This window comes from Labrus mixtus, chromosome 20 (assembly GCF_963584025.1).
Source record: "Labrus mixtus chromosome 20, fLabMix1.1, whole genome shotgun sequence".
In the NCBI taxonomy this organism is placed as follows: domain Eukaryota; kingdom Metazoa; phylum Chordata; class Actinopteri; order Labriformes; family Labridae; genus Labrus; species Labrus mixtus.
The window spans coordinates 24,834,965-24,849,964 of NC_083631.1; the positions used below are offsets into that span (position 1 = coordinate 24,834,965).

General features: G+C 47.4%; 1 protein-coding gene and 1 long non-coding RNA gene across 2 annotated transcripts in view; one reads left to right on the plus strand and one right to left on the minus strand.

Moving 5' to 3' along the window:
• The window catches only part of LOC132954097 (zinc finger CCCH domain-containing protein 7B-like), a 29,960-nt gene that overhangs the window by 2,334 nt on the left and 12,626 nt on the right, over window positions 1-15,000 (plus strand). Inside the window, exons 3-8 of the mRNA XM_061026557.1 lie at window positions 3,029-3,226; window positions 4,435-4,593; window positions 4,670-4,747; window positions 5,008-5,067; window positions 11,973-12,036; window positions 12,140-12,288. Of these exons, the coding sequence (XP_060882540.1) occupies window positions 3,029-3,226; window positions 4,435-4,593; window positions 4,670-4,747; window positions 5,008-5,067; window positions 11,973-12,036; window positions 12,140-12,288 (708 nt within the window). The remainder of the gene's footprint in view (window positions 1-3,028; window positions 3,227-4,434; window positions 4,594-4,669; window positions 4,748-5,007; window positions 5,068-11,972; window positions 12,037-12,139; window positions 12,289-15,000) is intronic.
• LOC132954102 (uncharacterized) lies at window positions 14,139-14,687 on the minus strand. The gene is made up of 2 exons (XR_009665713.1): window positions 14,565-14,687; window positions 14,139-14,437 (listed from the first exon to the last, which is right to left on the minus strand). It is a non-coding gene; the product is annotated as an uncharacterized LOC132954102 (long non-coding RNA).

The following is a 15,000-nucleotide window of genomic DNA, read 5'->3' on the forward strand; positions in this document are numbered from 1 at the left end:
AGCTGCTGACATGTCTTAAACTGCCAGGAGGTCGAATAACAGCTGATCCAAAGGAAATGAGCAGTCATGCCATGCAGTTCTATGAAGATCTGTTTGGAGCAGAGAGTTGCAGCCAGGAGTGTCGCAGGGAGCTCCTGGAGGGTCTCCCTCAGCTCAGTGTGGAGGAGAAGTCTCTTCTGGAAGGGGAGCTGACTCTGGAGGAGCTCACTGCTGCTGTCACTCAGATGGCAACAGGAAGAGCACCTGGAATAGATGGGTTGTCCACAGACTTTTTTAAGAGGTTCTGGAATATTCTTGGGTCTGACCTGCATAGTGTTTTAATGGAGTGTTGCAGGACCGGGTCTCTTCCTGGTTCTTGTAAGAGAGCAGTTCTTTCCTTGCTCCCCAAGAAAGGTGACCTGGCATTGTTAAAAAACTGGAGGCCGGTTGCTTTGCTCTGTGCGGACTACAAGATCTTCTCCAGAGCTTTATCGAACAGACTAAAGGACGTTCTGGGAAGTGTGGTCCATAAAGACCAGAGTTACTGTGTTCCAGACCGGACAATCATGGATAATGTTTTTCTTGATGTGTGATTTATTGATGTGTGTAAAATCTATAATATAAATGTTGGCATTGTGTCACTGGATCAAGAGAAGGCGTTTGACAGGGTGTATCACTCGTATTTGTTTTCTGCACTGAGGTCTTTTGGTTTTGGGGATGGTTTTGTGTCATTAGTTGGTTTGTTGTATCAGGATGCACAGTGTTTGGTGAAGATGGGGGCGGGGTTGAGTCGGCCAATCCCTGTACGGCGAGGGATCAGACAAGGTTGTCCCATCTCCGGCCAGCTGTATAGCTTGGCTATTGAGCCCTTGCTGTGCAGGTTGAGGGGCCGGCTCAGCGGGCTTTCTTTGCCCGTGTCCTGTAGAATCGAATGTCCCCCTACAGTTTCTGCCTATGCTGATGATGTAAACATCTTCATCTCCAATCAGGGGGACGTTCGGTGTCTGCAGGACACCCTGTCCCTGTATGAAAGGGCAACAGCTGCACGGGTGAACTGGGAAAAAAGTGGTGCCTTATTGGTGGGAGAGTGGAGGGACCAGGCAGTGCCCAGTCTGCCTGGTGGACTTGAGTGGGGGAGGGAGGGGTTGAAGGTGTTGGGGGTTTATTTGGGTACCGAGGGCTTTAAAATTAAAAACTGGGAGGGAGTTAAGGAGAAAGTGTGCGCTCGGTTGTCTAAATGGAAATGGTTGCTACCCCAAGACACCTCCAAGAGGGCTGATGGAGGACATTCAAAGGGCCATCCTGGACTTTTTCTGGTCAGGCAAACACTGGGTCCAGGCGGCAGTCCTCTACCTGCCGGGGGCTGAAGGGGGACATGGACTTATAGACATTCAGTCAAAAATTGCCTCATTCAGACTCCAGACTGCACAGAGACTCCTTTTCACTTGTGGTCCCAGCTGGATGGACATCGCTCGACTGCTGCTGAGGAGAGCTGGACGGCTGGGGTACACTAAGCAGCTCTTTCTGTTAAAGCTCGAGGAGGTGGATCTCACTGGTTTAACATCCTTTTATATGTCTGTAATGCAGGCATGGAAAATGTACACATTCAAAAGAAAATTATTTAATGACTCCAACTTTGCAGTCAGCCAGTCTCCGGGCCAGTTTCAGAGAGGCAGGCTGCACAAAACTGGGTCACCTGGTAAGACTGACTCTGGACGCCCTCAAAGAAAGGACCGATATCACCTCCAGTCGGGTGGTTGAAAGAGTGGTGGAGGAAGTCTTTGCTGCACTTCCAGTAAAACTTGTAACATTTCTAAAGATTGAGAATCTGTGTGAGCAGTGGAGTGAAGAGGGTGAATACAGCTTCCCATCTTTGTCTGTTGCCCCAGATGTCGGGGAGTGGCAGGAAAGAGGAGGTGGGCTGCTGTCCTTTAGTACTCCTGTTCTGGAGAAGTTCCAGGATGCAGGGAAAAAGGCACTCTATCAGTCCTGTGTTAAGGTCCTACATCTTCGTGGTTTGTTGGGAGTGAAAGAGTCGAGGTGGGTCGAGTTTTTTGGCCCAGATGTTTCCCCGAAAGGCAGCTGGCGGTCCCTGTACAAGCTGCCTGTTGAGAAGAGAACAGCAGATCTCTAGTGGAGAGTTGTGCATGGGGTTATAGCCACGAACAGATACAGAGCACACATTGATCCAGGGGTGTGAGAGGAGTGTTTGTTTTGTTCACTAACTGAAACTTTGTCTGTTTGTTGAGTGTCCCAGGCTCTCACTCTTGTTTGTCCTTTTGAAAAGCTTGTTTGAAGCTCTCGGGGAGGATTTCTCTTATGTATTGTTTGTTTTTGGGCCAAAGTATTCTGCAAAGAAAAAGACTGTACATACACTGTTGAACTTTTTATCTGGCTCGGCCATTTGGCTCACACGCAAGAACCGAGCTCAGGGTACTGGCTGTGTGGAACCGGTGCTGGTTCTGGAGGGACTTTTGAAGGCCAGACTAAAGGTTGAATTTGCCTATTATCAAATGATGGACAATGTGCAAGACTTTAATAGTGTATGGGCTGTGGAAGGAGCTCTGTGCTCTGTGGGTGGGGATGGAGAGCTGATTATTAATTTTTGATGCAGTAAATGTTGTTTTTGTTGATATTGTGATTGTTGTTGCACTTGTTTTGTTTTATTTTTATTTATTTATTTATTTTCTTCTCTTGATCGGAGTGATGATATGACAGTGTTATAATTTTTCTCCTGGTAGTTGTAAAATAAAAGGATTTTGAAAACCAAAACCTCCCCCTCTCCTCTCCTCCCCTCTCCTCCCCTCCCCTCTCCTCTCCTCTCCTCTCCTCCCCTCTCCTCTCCTCTCCTCTCCTCTCCTCTCCTCCCCTCCCCTCTCCTCTCCTCTCCTCTCCTCCCCTCTCCTCCCCTCTCCTCCCCTCTCCTCTCCTCTCCTCTCCTCTCCTCCTCCTCTCCTCTCCTCTCCTCTCCTCTCCTCCCCTCCCCTCTCCTCTCCTCTCCTCTCCTCTCTCCTCTCCTTCTTTGTAACTGGTTTCTTCGTCCCTCCAGGACTTTGTGACTCAGCTGGTGGTGAACCTGCTGGACGAGGGGAACATCTTGTTCAGAGAGGGGGAGTGGGAGCAGGCGGTGAAGATGTTCTCGGAGGGTCTGAATGTGTCGGAGTACGCCGTGTCGGAGGAGCTCAGCGTCCCTCAGGTCCTCCTGGAGAGTCTGTACGTGAACAGAGCTGCAGCCTATCACAGCATGGTGAGATCACAGACTCTTTAACATTTAGAACAGCCAGAGGTGAGAGATCTGAAGGTTCTTTAAAGCTTTTCTCCTTTTGGACTCTTTCAAATAACACACGGTGTCGTGTCAAACACGTCAGAGAGCCTCAGTCTGAAGCAGAATGAAGATAAGACCCTCGACTAAACACAAGGAGCTGACCTTGAACACAGGAACTCAGAGCGTGGAGATGGTAGAGGTGGCGTGCAGACAGTCTACTGTCGTGCAGCGATCACAGAGAATAAAGGTCACCACCCCCCCTCCAGGTGAATTCTCCTGATTATATCCTGCTGCGTTCTCACATCAGCTCACTCTGACTTTCTGCAGAATAAATACGAGGAGGCTGGAGGAGAAACTCATGACATAACCGCTAGGCTACGAGCACCCACTCAGATTGTAAAGTTTAAACCCAAAGCTCAATTTGCATAAACCCCCCCCTTAAAAACCCTGAGTCATGTCAGCCAGGCAAACTAACCATAAAAAACCAAAGAACACAAAAATGACTGGAGACCCCGGACCAAATGAACAAAAGGTGTGTAGGTGCTGAGTCAACCTCCTCCTGAAACGACCACAATGAAGAAAACTGAAGAAGCATTTCTCATCGTGTGTGTGAGCCGTGTCTCTCCTACCTGTCGAGCAGCAACCTCATGCAGTTCCTGGAGTGTCCACTAGAGGCTGGCTACAGAAGCACAGGAAGTCACATACACACCCATTCTAAAAAGCCTGTTTTTACAGCAGAGATTAACATGTTTACAGCCTGGTTCAAAAAACCAAATAGGTGTGATTAGCTCATGTCTCGATGGACACACACTGTACGGGGGGTGAATGTTTTGATGACTCATCAGTTTTGATTTGATGAAGGATAAGAGTTATTCACAATAAGGCGTGTAGCTGACCTGATTGACAGGTGGGCGCGGTGTAACGGTTTGTCAGGAGGTTTAAAACCCACCTCAGCTCCAGCTCTCAGCCTGTCGTTAGGTTGACTGAAAGTTAGACTGAGACAGCATTTCCAGCATGGAGACCGCCATCGATGGGACTCCAGCGCCCCCTGCAGGAACAGACGGGGACGACACTCAGGCTCTGTCCAGTAATATAAACATGCTGTTCCTCCTCCTCTAAACTAGCTCCTCCTTCTGAGTGCAGGGGAGCAGGCAGAGAGTGATAATAACTGTTCTTTCTCGTCTCCTCAGGGTGAATATGATCGTGGGGTGTCTGACTGTGACCGAGCGCTCTCAGTGTGTGAGCAGAGTCACCGAGCTCTGTACAGGAAGGCTCTGTGTCTGAAGGAGTTGGGGAAATACAGAGAGGCCTACAACGTCACCACAGACCCCCTGCTCATCAGCAGACCGGTAATCTTTGTACAAGGTTATTCTGATCTCTGAATGGACGAGAGCGACATTAAGAGGATTGTTGTTCTGTGTTCAGGACATGAAGGTGAGCGAGTTAGCTCAGGAGCTAACGGCCCGTCTGGGACTGAGAGTCAGGAAACCATACGTCACAAAGGTGAGAGGAAGAATACCTACCTACCTGAAGACTGAAATCAAACCACAAACACGGAGCAGCGACACAAACCCTCCAGACCTCAGGAGACTGACGCAGCTTTATGTTCTCTCTTTGTCCTGGACTTCAGTCAGGAAGCGTTCTTCTTCTGATTATTTTGGCTGGGACGGAGTTGATGAATATACTCTATGGCATGCTGAAGTTTGTTTTTAGATATGTATTTATTTGTTTGTTTATTTATTTGTTTGTTTGTTTATTTTAAGGATAACCCTCTGATAAACAGACAGCTCTCAAATGGGCACACAAACACTGAAGCTATCAAAGTAAGACCTCTTCATGTCCTCTTCATGTCCTCTTCATGTCCTCTACATGACCTCTCCATGTCCTCTCCATGTCCTCTCCATGTCCTCTTCATGTCCTCTACATGACCTCTTCATGTCCTCTTCATGACCTCTTCATGTCCTCATGACCTCTTCATGTCCTCTTCATGACCTCTTCATGTCCTTTTGACCTCTTCATGTCCTCTTCATGTTCTCGTCATGACCTCATGACCTATTCATGACCTCTTCATGTCCTCTTCATGTCCTCTTCATGTCCTCTACATGACCTCTTCATGTCCTCTTCATGTCCTATTCATGACCTCTTCATGACCTCTTCATGTCCTCATGACCTCTTCATGTCCTCTTCATGACCTCTTCATGTCCTCTTGACCTCTTCATGTCCTCTTCATGTTCTCGTCATGACCTCATGACCTATTCATGACCTCTTCATGTCCTCTTCATGACCTCTTCATGTCCTCTTCATGACCTCTTCATGTCCTCTTCATGTCTTCATGACCTCTTCATGACCTGTCCATGTCCTCTTCATGTCCTCTTCATGTCCTATTCATGACCTCTTCATGTCCTCTTCATGACCTCTCCATGTCCTCTTCATGTCCTCTTCATGTCCTATTCATGTCCTCTACATGACCTCTTCATGTCCTCTTCATGTCTTCTTCATGACCTCTTCATGACCTCTTCATGTCCTCTTCATGACCTCTTCATGACCTCTTCATGTCCTCTTCATGTCTTCATGACCTCTTCATGTCCTCTTCATGACCTGTCCATGTCCTCTTCATGTCCTCTTCATGTCCTATTCATGACCTCTTCATGTCCTCTTCATGACCTCTCCATGTCCTCTTCATGTCCTCTTCATGTCCTATTCATGTCCTCTACATGACCTCTTCATGTCCTCTTCATGTCTTCTTCATGACCTCTTCATGACCTCTTCATGTCCTCTTCATGACCTCTTCATGTCCTCTTCATGACCTCTTCATGTCCTCTTCATGTCCTATTCATGTCCTCAACATGACCTCTTCATGTCCTCTTCATGACCTCATGACCTCTTCATGTCCTCATGACCTCTTCATGTCCTCTTCATGACCTCTCCATGTCCTCTTCATGTCCTCTTCATGACCTCTCCATGTCCTCTTCATGTCCTCTTCATGTCCTCTACATGACCTCTTCATGTCCTCTTCATGACCTCTTCATGTCTTCTTCATGTCCTCTTCATGTCCTCATGACCTCTTCATGATCTCTTCATGACCTCTTCATGACCTCTTCATGTCCTCTTCATGACCTCTTCATGTCCTCTTCATGTCCTCTACATGACCTCTTCATGACCTCATGACCTCTTCATGTCCTCATGTCCTCTTCATGACCTCTTCATGTCCTCTTGACCTCTTCATGTCCTCTTCATGTTCTCGTCATGACCTCATGACCTATTCATGACCTCTTCATGTCCTCTTCATGTCTTCATGACCTCTTCATGTCCTCTTCATGACCTGTCCATGTCCTCTTCATGTCCTCTACATGACCTCTCCATGTCCTCTCCATGTCCTCTTCATGACCTCTTCATGTCCTCTTCATGTCTTCATGACCTCTTCATGTCCTCTTCATGACCTGTCCATGTCCTCTTCATGTCCTCTTCATGTCCTATTCATGACCTCTTCATGTCCTCTTCATGACCTCTCCATGTCCTCTTCATGTCCTCTTCATGTCCTATTCATGTCCTCTACATGACCTCTTCATGTCCTCTTCATGTCTTCTTCATGACCTCTTCATGACCTCTTCATGTCCTCTTCATGACCTCTTCATGTCCTCTTCATGACCTCTTCATGTCCTCTTCATGTCTTCATGACCTCTTCATGTCCTCTTCATGACCTGTCCATGTCCTCTTCATGTCCTCTTCATGTCCTATTCATGACCTCTTCATGTCCTCTTCATGACCTCTCCATGTCCTCTTCATGTCCTATTCATGTCCTCTACATGACCTCTTCATGTCCTCTTCATGTCTTCTTCATGTCCTCTTCATGACCTCTTCATGTCCTCTTCATGACCTCTTCATGTCCTCTTCATGTCCTCAACATGACCTCTTCATGTCCTCTTCATGACCTCATGACCTCTTCATGTCCTCATGACCTCTTCATGTCCTCTTCATGACCTCTCCATGTCCTCTTCATGTCCTCTTCATGACCTCTCCATGTCCTCTTCATGTCCTCTTCATGTCCTCTACATGACCTCTTCATGTCCTCTTCATGACCTCTTCATGTCTTCTTCATGTCCTCTTCATGTCCTCATGACCTCTTCATGATCTCTTCATGACCTCTTCATGACCTCTTCATGTCCTCTTCATGACCTCTTCATGTCCTCTACATGACCTCTTCATGACCTCATGACCTCTTCATGTCCTCATGTCCTCTTCATGACCTCTTCATGTCCTCTTGACCTCTTCATGTCCTCTTCATGTTCTCGTCATGACCTCATGACCTATTCATGACCTCTTCATGTCCTCTTCATGTCTTCATGACCTCTTCATGTCCTCTTCATGACCTGTCCATGTCCTCTTCATGTCCTCTACATGACCTCTCCATGTCCTCTCCATGTCCTCTTCATGTCCTATTCATGACCTCTTCATGTCCTGTTCATGTCCTCTTCATGACCTCTTCATGTCCTGTTCATGTCCTCTTCATGACCTCTACATGGCCTCTTCATGTCCTCTTCATGACCTCTTCATGTCCTCTTCATGACCTCTCCATGTCCTCTTCATGTCCTCTTCATGTCCTCATGACCTCTTCATGTCCTCTTCATGACCTCTTCATGTCCTCTTGACCTCTTCATGTCCTCTTCATGTCCTCTTCATGTCTTCATGACCTCTTCATGTCCTCTTCATGTCCTCTACATGACCTCTTCATGTCCTCTTCATGTCCTATTCATGACCTCTTCATGTCCTCTTCATGTCCTCTTCATGACCTCTCCATGTCCTCTCCATGTCCTCTCCATGTCCTCTTCATGTCCTCTACATGACCTCTTCATGTCCTCTTCATGACCTCATGACCTCTTCATGTCCTCATGACCTCTTCATGTCCTCTTCATGACCTCTTCATGTCCTCTTGACCTCTTCATGTCCTCTTCATGTTCTCGTCATGACCTCATGACCTATTCATGACCTCTTCATGTCCTCTTCATGACCTCTTCATGTCCTCTTCATGTCTTCATGACCTCTTCATGTCCTCTTCATGTCCTCTACATGACCTCTTCATGTCCTCTTCATGTCCTCTTCATGTCCTCTTCATGACCTCTCCATGTCCTCTTCATGTCCTATTCATGTCCTCTACATGACCTCTTCATGTCCTCTTCATGACCTCATGACCTCTTCATGTCCTCATGACCTCTTCATGTCCTCTTCATGACCTCTTGACCTCTTCATGTCCTCTTCATGACCTCATGACCTCTTCATGTCCTCATGACCTCTTCATGTCCTCTTCATGACCTCTTCATGTCCTCTTGACCGCTTCATGTCCTCTTCATGTTCTCGTCATGACCTCATGACCTATTCATGACCTCTTCATGACCTCATGACCTCTTCATGTCCTATTCATGACCTCTTCATGTCCTGTTCATGTCCTCTACATGACCTCTTCATGTCCTCTTCATGACCTCATGACCTCTTCATGTCCTCATGACCTCTTCATGTCCTCTTCATGACCTCTTCATGTCCTCTTGACCTCTTCATGTCCTCTTCATGTTCTCGTCATGACCTCATGACCTCTTCATGTCCTCTTCATGACCTCTTCATGTCCTCTTCATGTCTTCATGACCTCTTCATGTCCTCTTCATGTCCTCTACATGACCTCTTCATGTCCTCTTCATGTCCTCTTCATGTCCTCTTCATGACCTCTCCATGTCCTCTTCATGTCCTATTCATGTCCTCTACATGACCTCTTCATGTCCTCTTCATGACCTCATGACCTCTTCATGTCCTCATGACCTCTTCATGTCCTCTTCATGACCTCTTGACCTCTTCATGTCCTCTTCATGACCTCATGACCTATTCATGACCTCTTCATGACCTCATGACCTCTTCATGTCCTATTCATGACCTCTTCATGTCCTGTTCATGTCCTCTACATGACCTCTTCATGTCCTCTTCATGACCTCATGACCTCTTCATGTCCTCATGACCTCTTCATGTCCTCTTCATGACCTCTTCATGTCCTCTTGACCTCTTCATGTCCTCTTCATGTTCTCGTCATGACCTCATGACCTATTCATGACCTCTTCATGTCCTCTTCATGACCTCTTCATGTCCTCTTCATGTCTTCATGACCTCTTCATGTCCTCTTCATGTCCTCTACATGACCTCTTCATGTCCTCTTCATGTCCTCTTCATGACCTCTCCATGTCCTCTTCATGTCCTATTCATGACCTCTTCATGTCCTCTTCATGTCCTCTTCATGACCTCTCCATGTCCTCTCCATGTCCTCTCCATGTCCTCTACATGACCTCTTCATGTCCTCTTCATGACCTCATGACCTCTTCATGACCTCTTCATGTCCTCTTGACCTCTTCATGTCCTCTTCATGTTCTCGTCATGACCTCATGACCTATTCATGACCTCTTCATGTCCTCTTCATGACCTCTTCATGTCCTCTTCATGTCTTCATGACCTCTTCATGTCCTCTACATGACCTCTTCATGACCTCTTCATGTCCTCTTCATGTCCTCTTCATGACCTCTCCATGTCCTCTTCATGTCCTATTCATGTCCTCTACATGACCTCTTCATGTCCTCTTCATGACCTCATGACCTCTTCATGTCCTCATGACCTCTTCATGTCCTCTTCATGACCTCATGACCTCTTCATGTCCTCTTCATGACCTCATGACCTATTCATGACCTCTTCATGTCCTCTTCATGACCTCTTCATGTCCTCTTCATGTCTTCATGACCTCTTCATGTCCTCTTCATGTCCTCTACATGACCTCTTCATGTCCTCTTCATGACCTCTCCATGTCCTCTTCATGTCCTATTCATGTCCTCTACATGACCTCTTCATGTCCTCTTCATGACCTCATGACCTCTTCATGTCCTCATGACCTCTTCATGTCCTCTTCATGACCTCATGACCTCTTCATGTCCTCTTCATGACCTCATGACCTATTCATGACCTCTTCATGTCCTCTTCATGACCTCATGACCTCTTCATGTCCTATTCATGACCTCTTCATGTCCTGTTCATGTCCTCTTCATGACCTCTTCATGTCCTGTTCATGTCCTCTTCATGACCTCTACATGTCCTCTTCATGTCCTCTTCATGACCTATTCATGACCTATTCAGGTCCTCTTCATGACCTCATTACCTCTTCATGACCTCATGACCTATTCATGACCTCTTCATGACCTCTTCACGTCCTCTTCATGTCCTCTTCATGTCCTCTTTATGACCTCTTCATGTCCTCTTCATGACCTATTAATGACCTCTTCATGTCCTCTTCATGACCTCTTCATGACCTATTCATGTCCTCTTCATGACCTCTTCATGTCCTCTTCATGTCCTATTCATGACCTCTTCATGATCTCTTCACGTCCTATTCATGATCTCTCCATGTCCTCTTCATGACCTCATTACCTCTTCATGTCCTCTTCATGACCTCTTCATGACCTCATGACCTCTTCATGTCCTCATGACCTCTTCATGTCCTCTTCATGACCTCTTCATGTCCTCTTGACCTCTTCATGTCCTCTTCATGTTCTCGTCATGACCTCATGACCTATTCATGACCTCTTCATGTCCTCTTCATGACCTCTTCATGTCCTCTTCATGTCTTCATGACCTCTTCATGTCCTCTTCATGTCCTCTACATGACCTCTTCATGTCCTCTTCATGTCCTCTTCATGACCTCTCCATGTCCTCTTCATGTCCTATTCATGTCCTCTACATGACCTCTTCATGTCCTCTTCATGACCTCATGACCTCTTCATGTCCTCATGACCTCTTCATGTCCTCTTCATGACCTCTTGACCTCTTCATGTCCTCTTCATGACCTCATGACCTATTCATGACCTCTTCATGTCCTCTTCATGACCTCATGACCTCTTCATGTCCTATTCATGACCTCTTCATGTCCTGTTCATGTCCTCTTCATGACCTCTTCATGTCCTGTTCATGTCCTCTTCATGACCTCTACATGTCCTCTTCATGTCCTCTTCATGACCTATTCATGACCTATTCAGGTCCTCTTCATGACCTCATTACCTCTTCATGACCTCATGACCTATTCATGACCTCTTCATGTCCTCTTCATGACCTCTTCACGTCCTCTTCATGTCCTCTTTATGACCTCTTCATGTCCTCTTCATGACCTATTAATGACCTCTTCATGTCCTCTTCATGACCTCTTCATGACCTATTCATGTCCTCTTCATGACCTCTTCATGACCTCTTCATGTCCTCTTCATGTCCTATTCATGACCTCTTCATGATCTCTTCACGTCCTATTCATGATCTCTTCATGTCCTCTTCATGACCTCATTACCTCTTCATGTCCTCTTCATGACCTCTTCATGACCTCTTCATGTCCTCTTCATGACCTCTTCATGTCCTCTTCATGTCCTCTTCATGACCTCTTCATGTCCTCTTCATGTCCTCTTCATGTCCTCTTCATGACCTCTTCATGTCCTCTTCATGACCTCTTCATGACCTCTTCATGTCCTCTTCATGACCTCTTCATGTCCTCTTCATGACCTCTTCATGTCCTCTTCATGACCTCTTCATGTCCTCTTCATGATCTCTTCATGTCCTCTTCATGACCTCTTCATGTCCTCTTCATGACCTCATGACCTCTTCATGTCCTCTTCATGATCTCTTTAATATCTAAATATCAAATGTCTTCTGGTCCTCTCTGCAGGTGTCCTCTTCTCTCCAGGTGTCGACAGAAAACAGTTTGAATCCTCTGAGCGTGCTCGCTCCAGGTGATCATTACTTCAAAAACACACTTCCTGTTTGTTTTCATGATTCAATAATGTGTAAACAATATAAGCACTGAAACCTAATAACCCTCCTGTCTGTGTTCAGTCAGCTTTCCCAGCATGCCTCAATCCTCTCCGTCCTCCACTGCTGCAGCGTCTGTAGTTCCCGACATGTCGGACACGTTGGACGACTCGGAGCTGATCGGTGACGACTTGGACAACCTGCTCGACTGTTTTCATGACCAGCAACCTGAGGTAGTCTGATGCTTGAACCTTGTTTGTGTCTGCAGACGAGTCTGGAGTCCATGCTCACACAGGTCACCATGTGGTGGACTCTGAAGCTTCAGTGTTTATCCAGCTCTGCATGGGTCTGTAAACCTTTCTGTGTTCTAACCTCTCTCCATTTTTCAAAAGCATCTCCAATATTGATCCTAGTTTGAGCACGTTTCTGCTCGTGGAGCTTATTAGAAACATGCAGAGGCTTTTTAGGCCGGGTACAATCACTTCTATCTGAACCACTTCTCTTGCCCGCTTCCATCGCTGCAACACCTGTTGACCTGATAACTGCTCTCATATCTCTATGGGGACTGACTCACTGCAGGACACAGAACTGCTTTTGTTGCTTCACATTTTCATGTCTTTCTATATTAAACTGTTTGACGGTGAAAAGAAGAACTGTTAATGTTTTAAACTGTTGTTGGTCCATAAACTTTATCTTCAGCTTTATCAGTCTTTGACTGACTGGCGGCGCGACCAGTCGCAGCGGCCCCTCTCTCTCCCGATAGAGCGGTGTTTTCTTCTTTTTCTAACTTTTCTTTTGACTTTTCTCCGTGTTTTACTATGGAAAAACACAATTACAGCCGTCGATTTTTACTGGACTTAAACAGTAACAGCCTTTCTGTGGAGTCATTACCCAAATCACTGACACAACAGCTTCAAACTTTGGGACTGCTTCGCGAGCCGGTTTACCCCCCGGAGAGGAGATGTAAACGTAAACGGTGCGAGCGGAAACAAAAGCGAGGTAAACGTGGAGGCATAAGAGCGAGACTAGGTTAAAATACCACACAGGTCCGCTCTTCCAACTCTTCTACTGGCAATTGTAAGATCTCTGGACAATAAAATGGACCATATAGAGCTACTGAGAGCTGCGCACCGCGACGTGAGGGACGGCTGCGCGTACATTTTCACAGAGACATGGCTGAACGAACGCATCCCAGACTCCACCGTTCAGCTTGAACAATTCACATGCTACTGTTCGGACAGAATCCTTACTAAAGGAGGAAAGAAGAAAGGTGGTGGAGTCTGTGTTTACATCAGTGATGCTTGGTGTCGAGATGCTGCTGTGGTATGTAAACACTGTTCACCGCTGGCGGAGTTTATGATCATAAAGTGCCGTCCTTTCTATCAACCGAGAGAGATAATATATACAGCGACCCTGCAGCCACCAACAACGCTGATAGAATCGACGCACTTTGGGAACTTTACAACGCCATCAGTGAGCAACAGACAGCCCACCCAGACAGATTTCTCATCATCGCTGGGGATTTTAACCATGCAAATCTCAAGACGGTTTTACCCCACTTCCACCAACACGTGACCTTTCCCACAAGAGAAGGTAACATTCTGGACATGATTTACACAACAGTTAAAGGTGCTTACAAAGCTTCACCCCTCCCCCACATCGGCCACTCTGACCATATCAGTGTCATGCTAATGCCAGTTTACAGACCCAGGGTTAAAGTCACCAAACCAGTTCTGAAGCAGGTATGTGTGTGGCCAGAGGGGGCCTCTGCTGCACTACAAGACTGCTTTGATACCACAGATTGGGAGATGTTCAAGCAGGCAGCCACCTACAACAACCACACAGACATTGAGGAGTATTCTGACACTGTTACTTCCTACATTAGCAAATGCATTGCTGATGTCACCACCACCAGAACCATCACCACCCGGGCTAACCAGAAGCCATGGCTGACAGGAGAGGTACGCGGGCTACTGAGGACCAGGAACACGCCTTCAGAGCTGGGGACGCAGCCTGCCTGAGAACAGCGAGGGCCAACCTGTCCCGTGGCATCAGGAAAGCCAAACGCAGCTACACACTTAAAATAACCGGACACTTCAAGGACAGCAGAGACGCGCAGAGCCTGTGGCGTGGTATCCAGACCATCACGGACTACAAACCCAAGCCACAGACCTGTGACAGCAACACCTCTCTGCTGAACGACCTCAACAGCTTCTTTGCCAGGTTTGAAGCACACAACAGCACGCCCCCACAGAAGACCACCCCCCCTCCCCACGACCAGACCCTGTGCCTGACTGCAGCCAGCGTGAAGAGAACCTTCTCCAAGATCAACACCCGCAAGGCTGCAGGTCCAGACAACATTCCTGGCCGTGTGCTGAAGGACTGTGCAGAGGAGCTCACATTTTCAACGCTTCTCTGAGTCAGGCTGTTGTTCCGTCGTGCTTCAAAGCCACCACCATCATACCCGTTCCAAAGAAGCCCTCACCATCCACTTTCAATGACTATCGACCCGTTGCACTGACCCCCATCGCCATGAAGTGCTTTGAAAGGTTAGTCATGGCCCACATCAAATCCACCCTCCCCGCCACCCTGGACCCCTACCAGTTTGCATACCGAGGTAACAGATCCACCGAGGATGCTATCTGTTCTGCTCTTCACCCAGCCCTCACCCACCTGGACACCAAAAACTCATACGTCAGAATGCTGTTCATAGACTTCAGTTCAGCATTCAACACCATCATCCCTCAGCAGCTGATGGGCAAACTGGACCAGCTGGGGCTCAGCACTTCCCTGTGCAACTGGCTGCTGGACTTCCTCAGCGAGAGGCCTCAGACAGTGCGGGTCGGCGGCAGCATATCAAAAACCACCGTCATGAGCACTGGGGCCCCCCAAGGTTGTGTGCTCAGCCCCCTGCTCTTCACGCTGCTGACCCACGACTGCGCTCC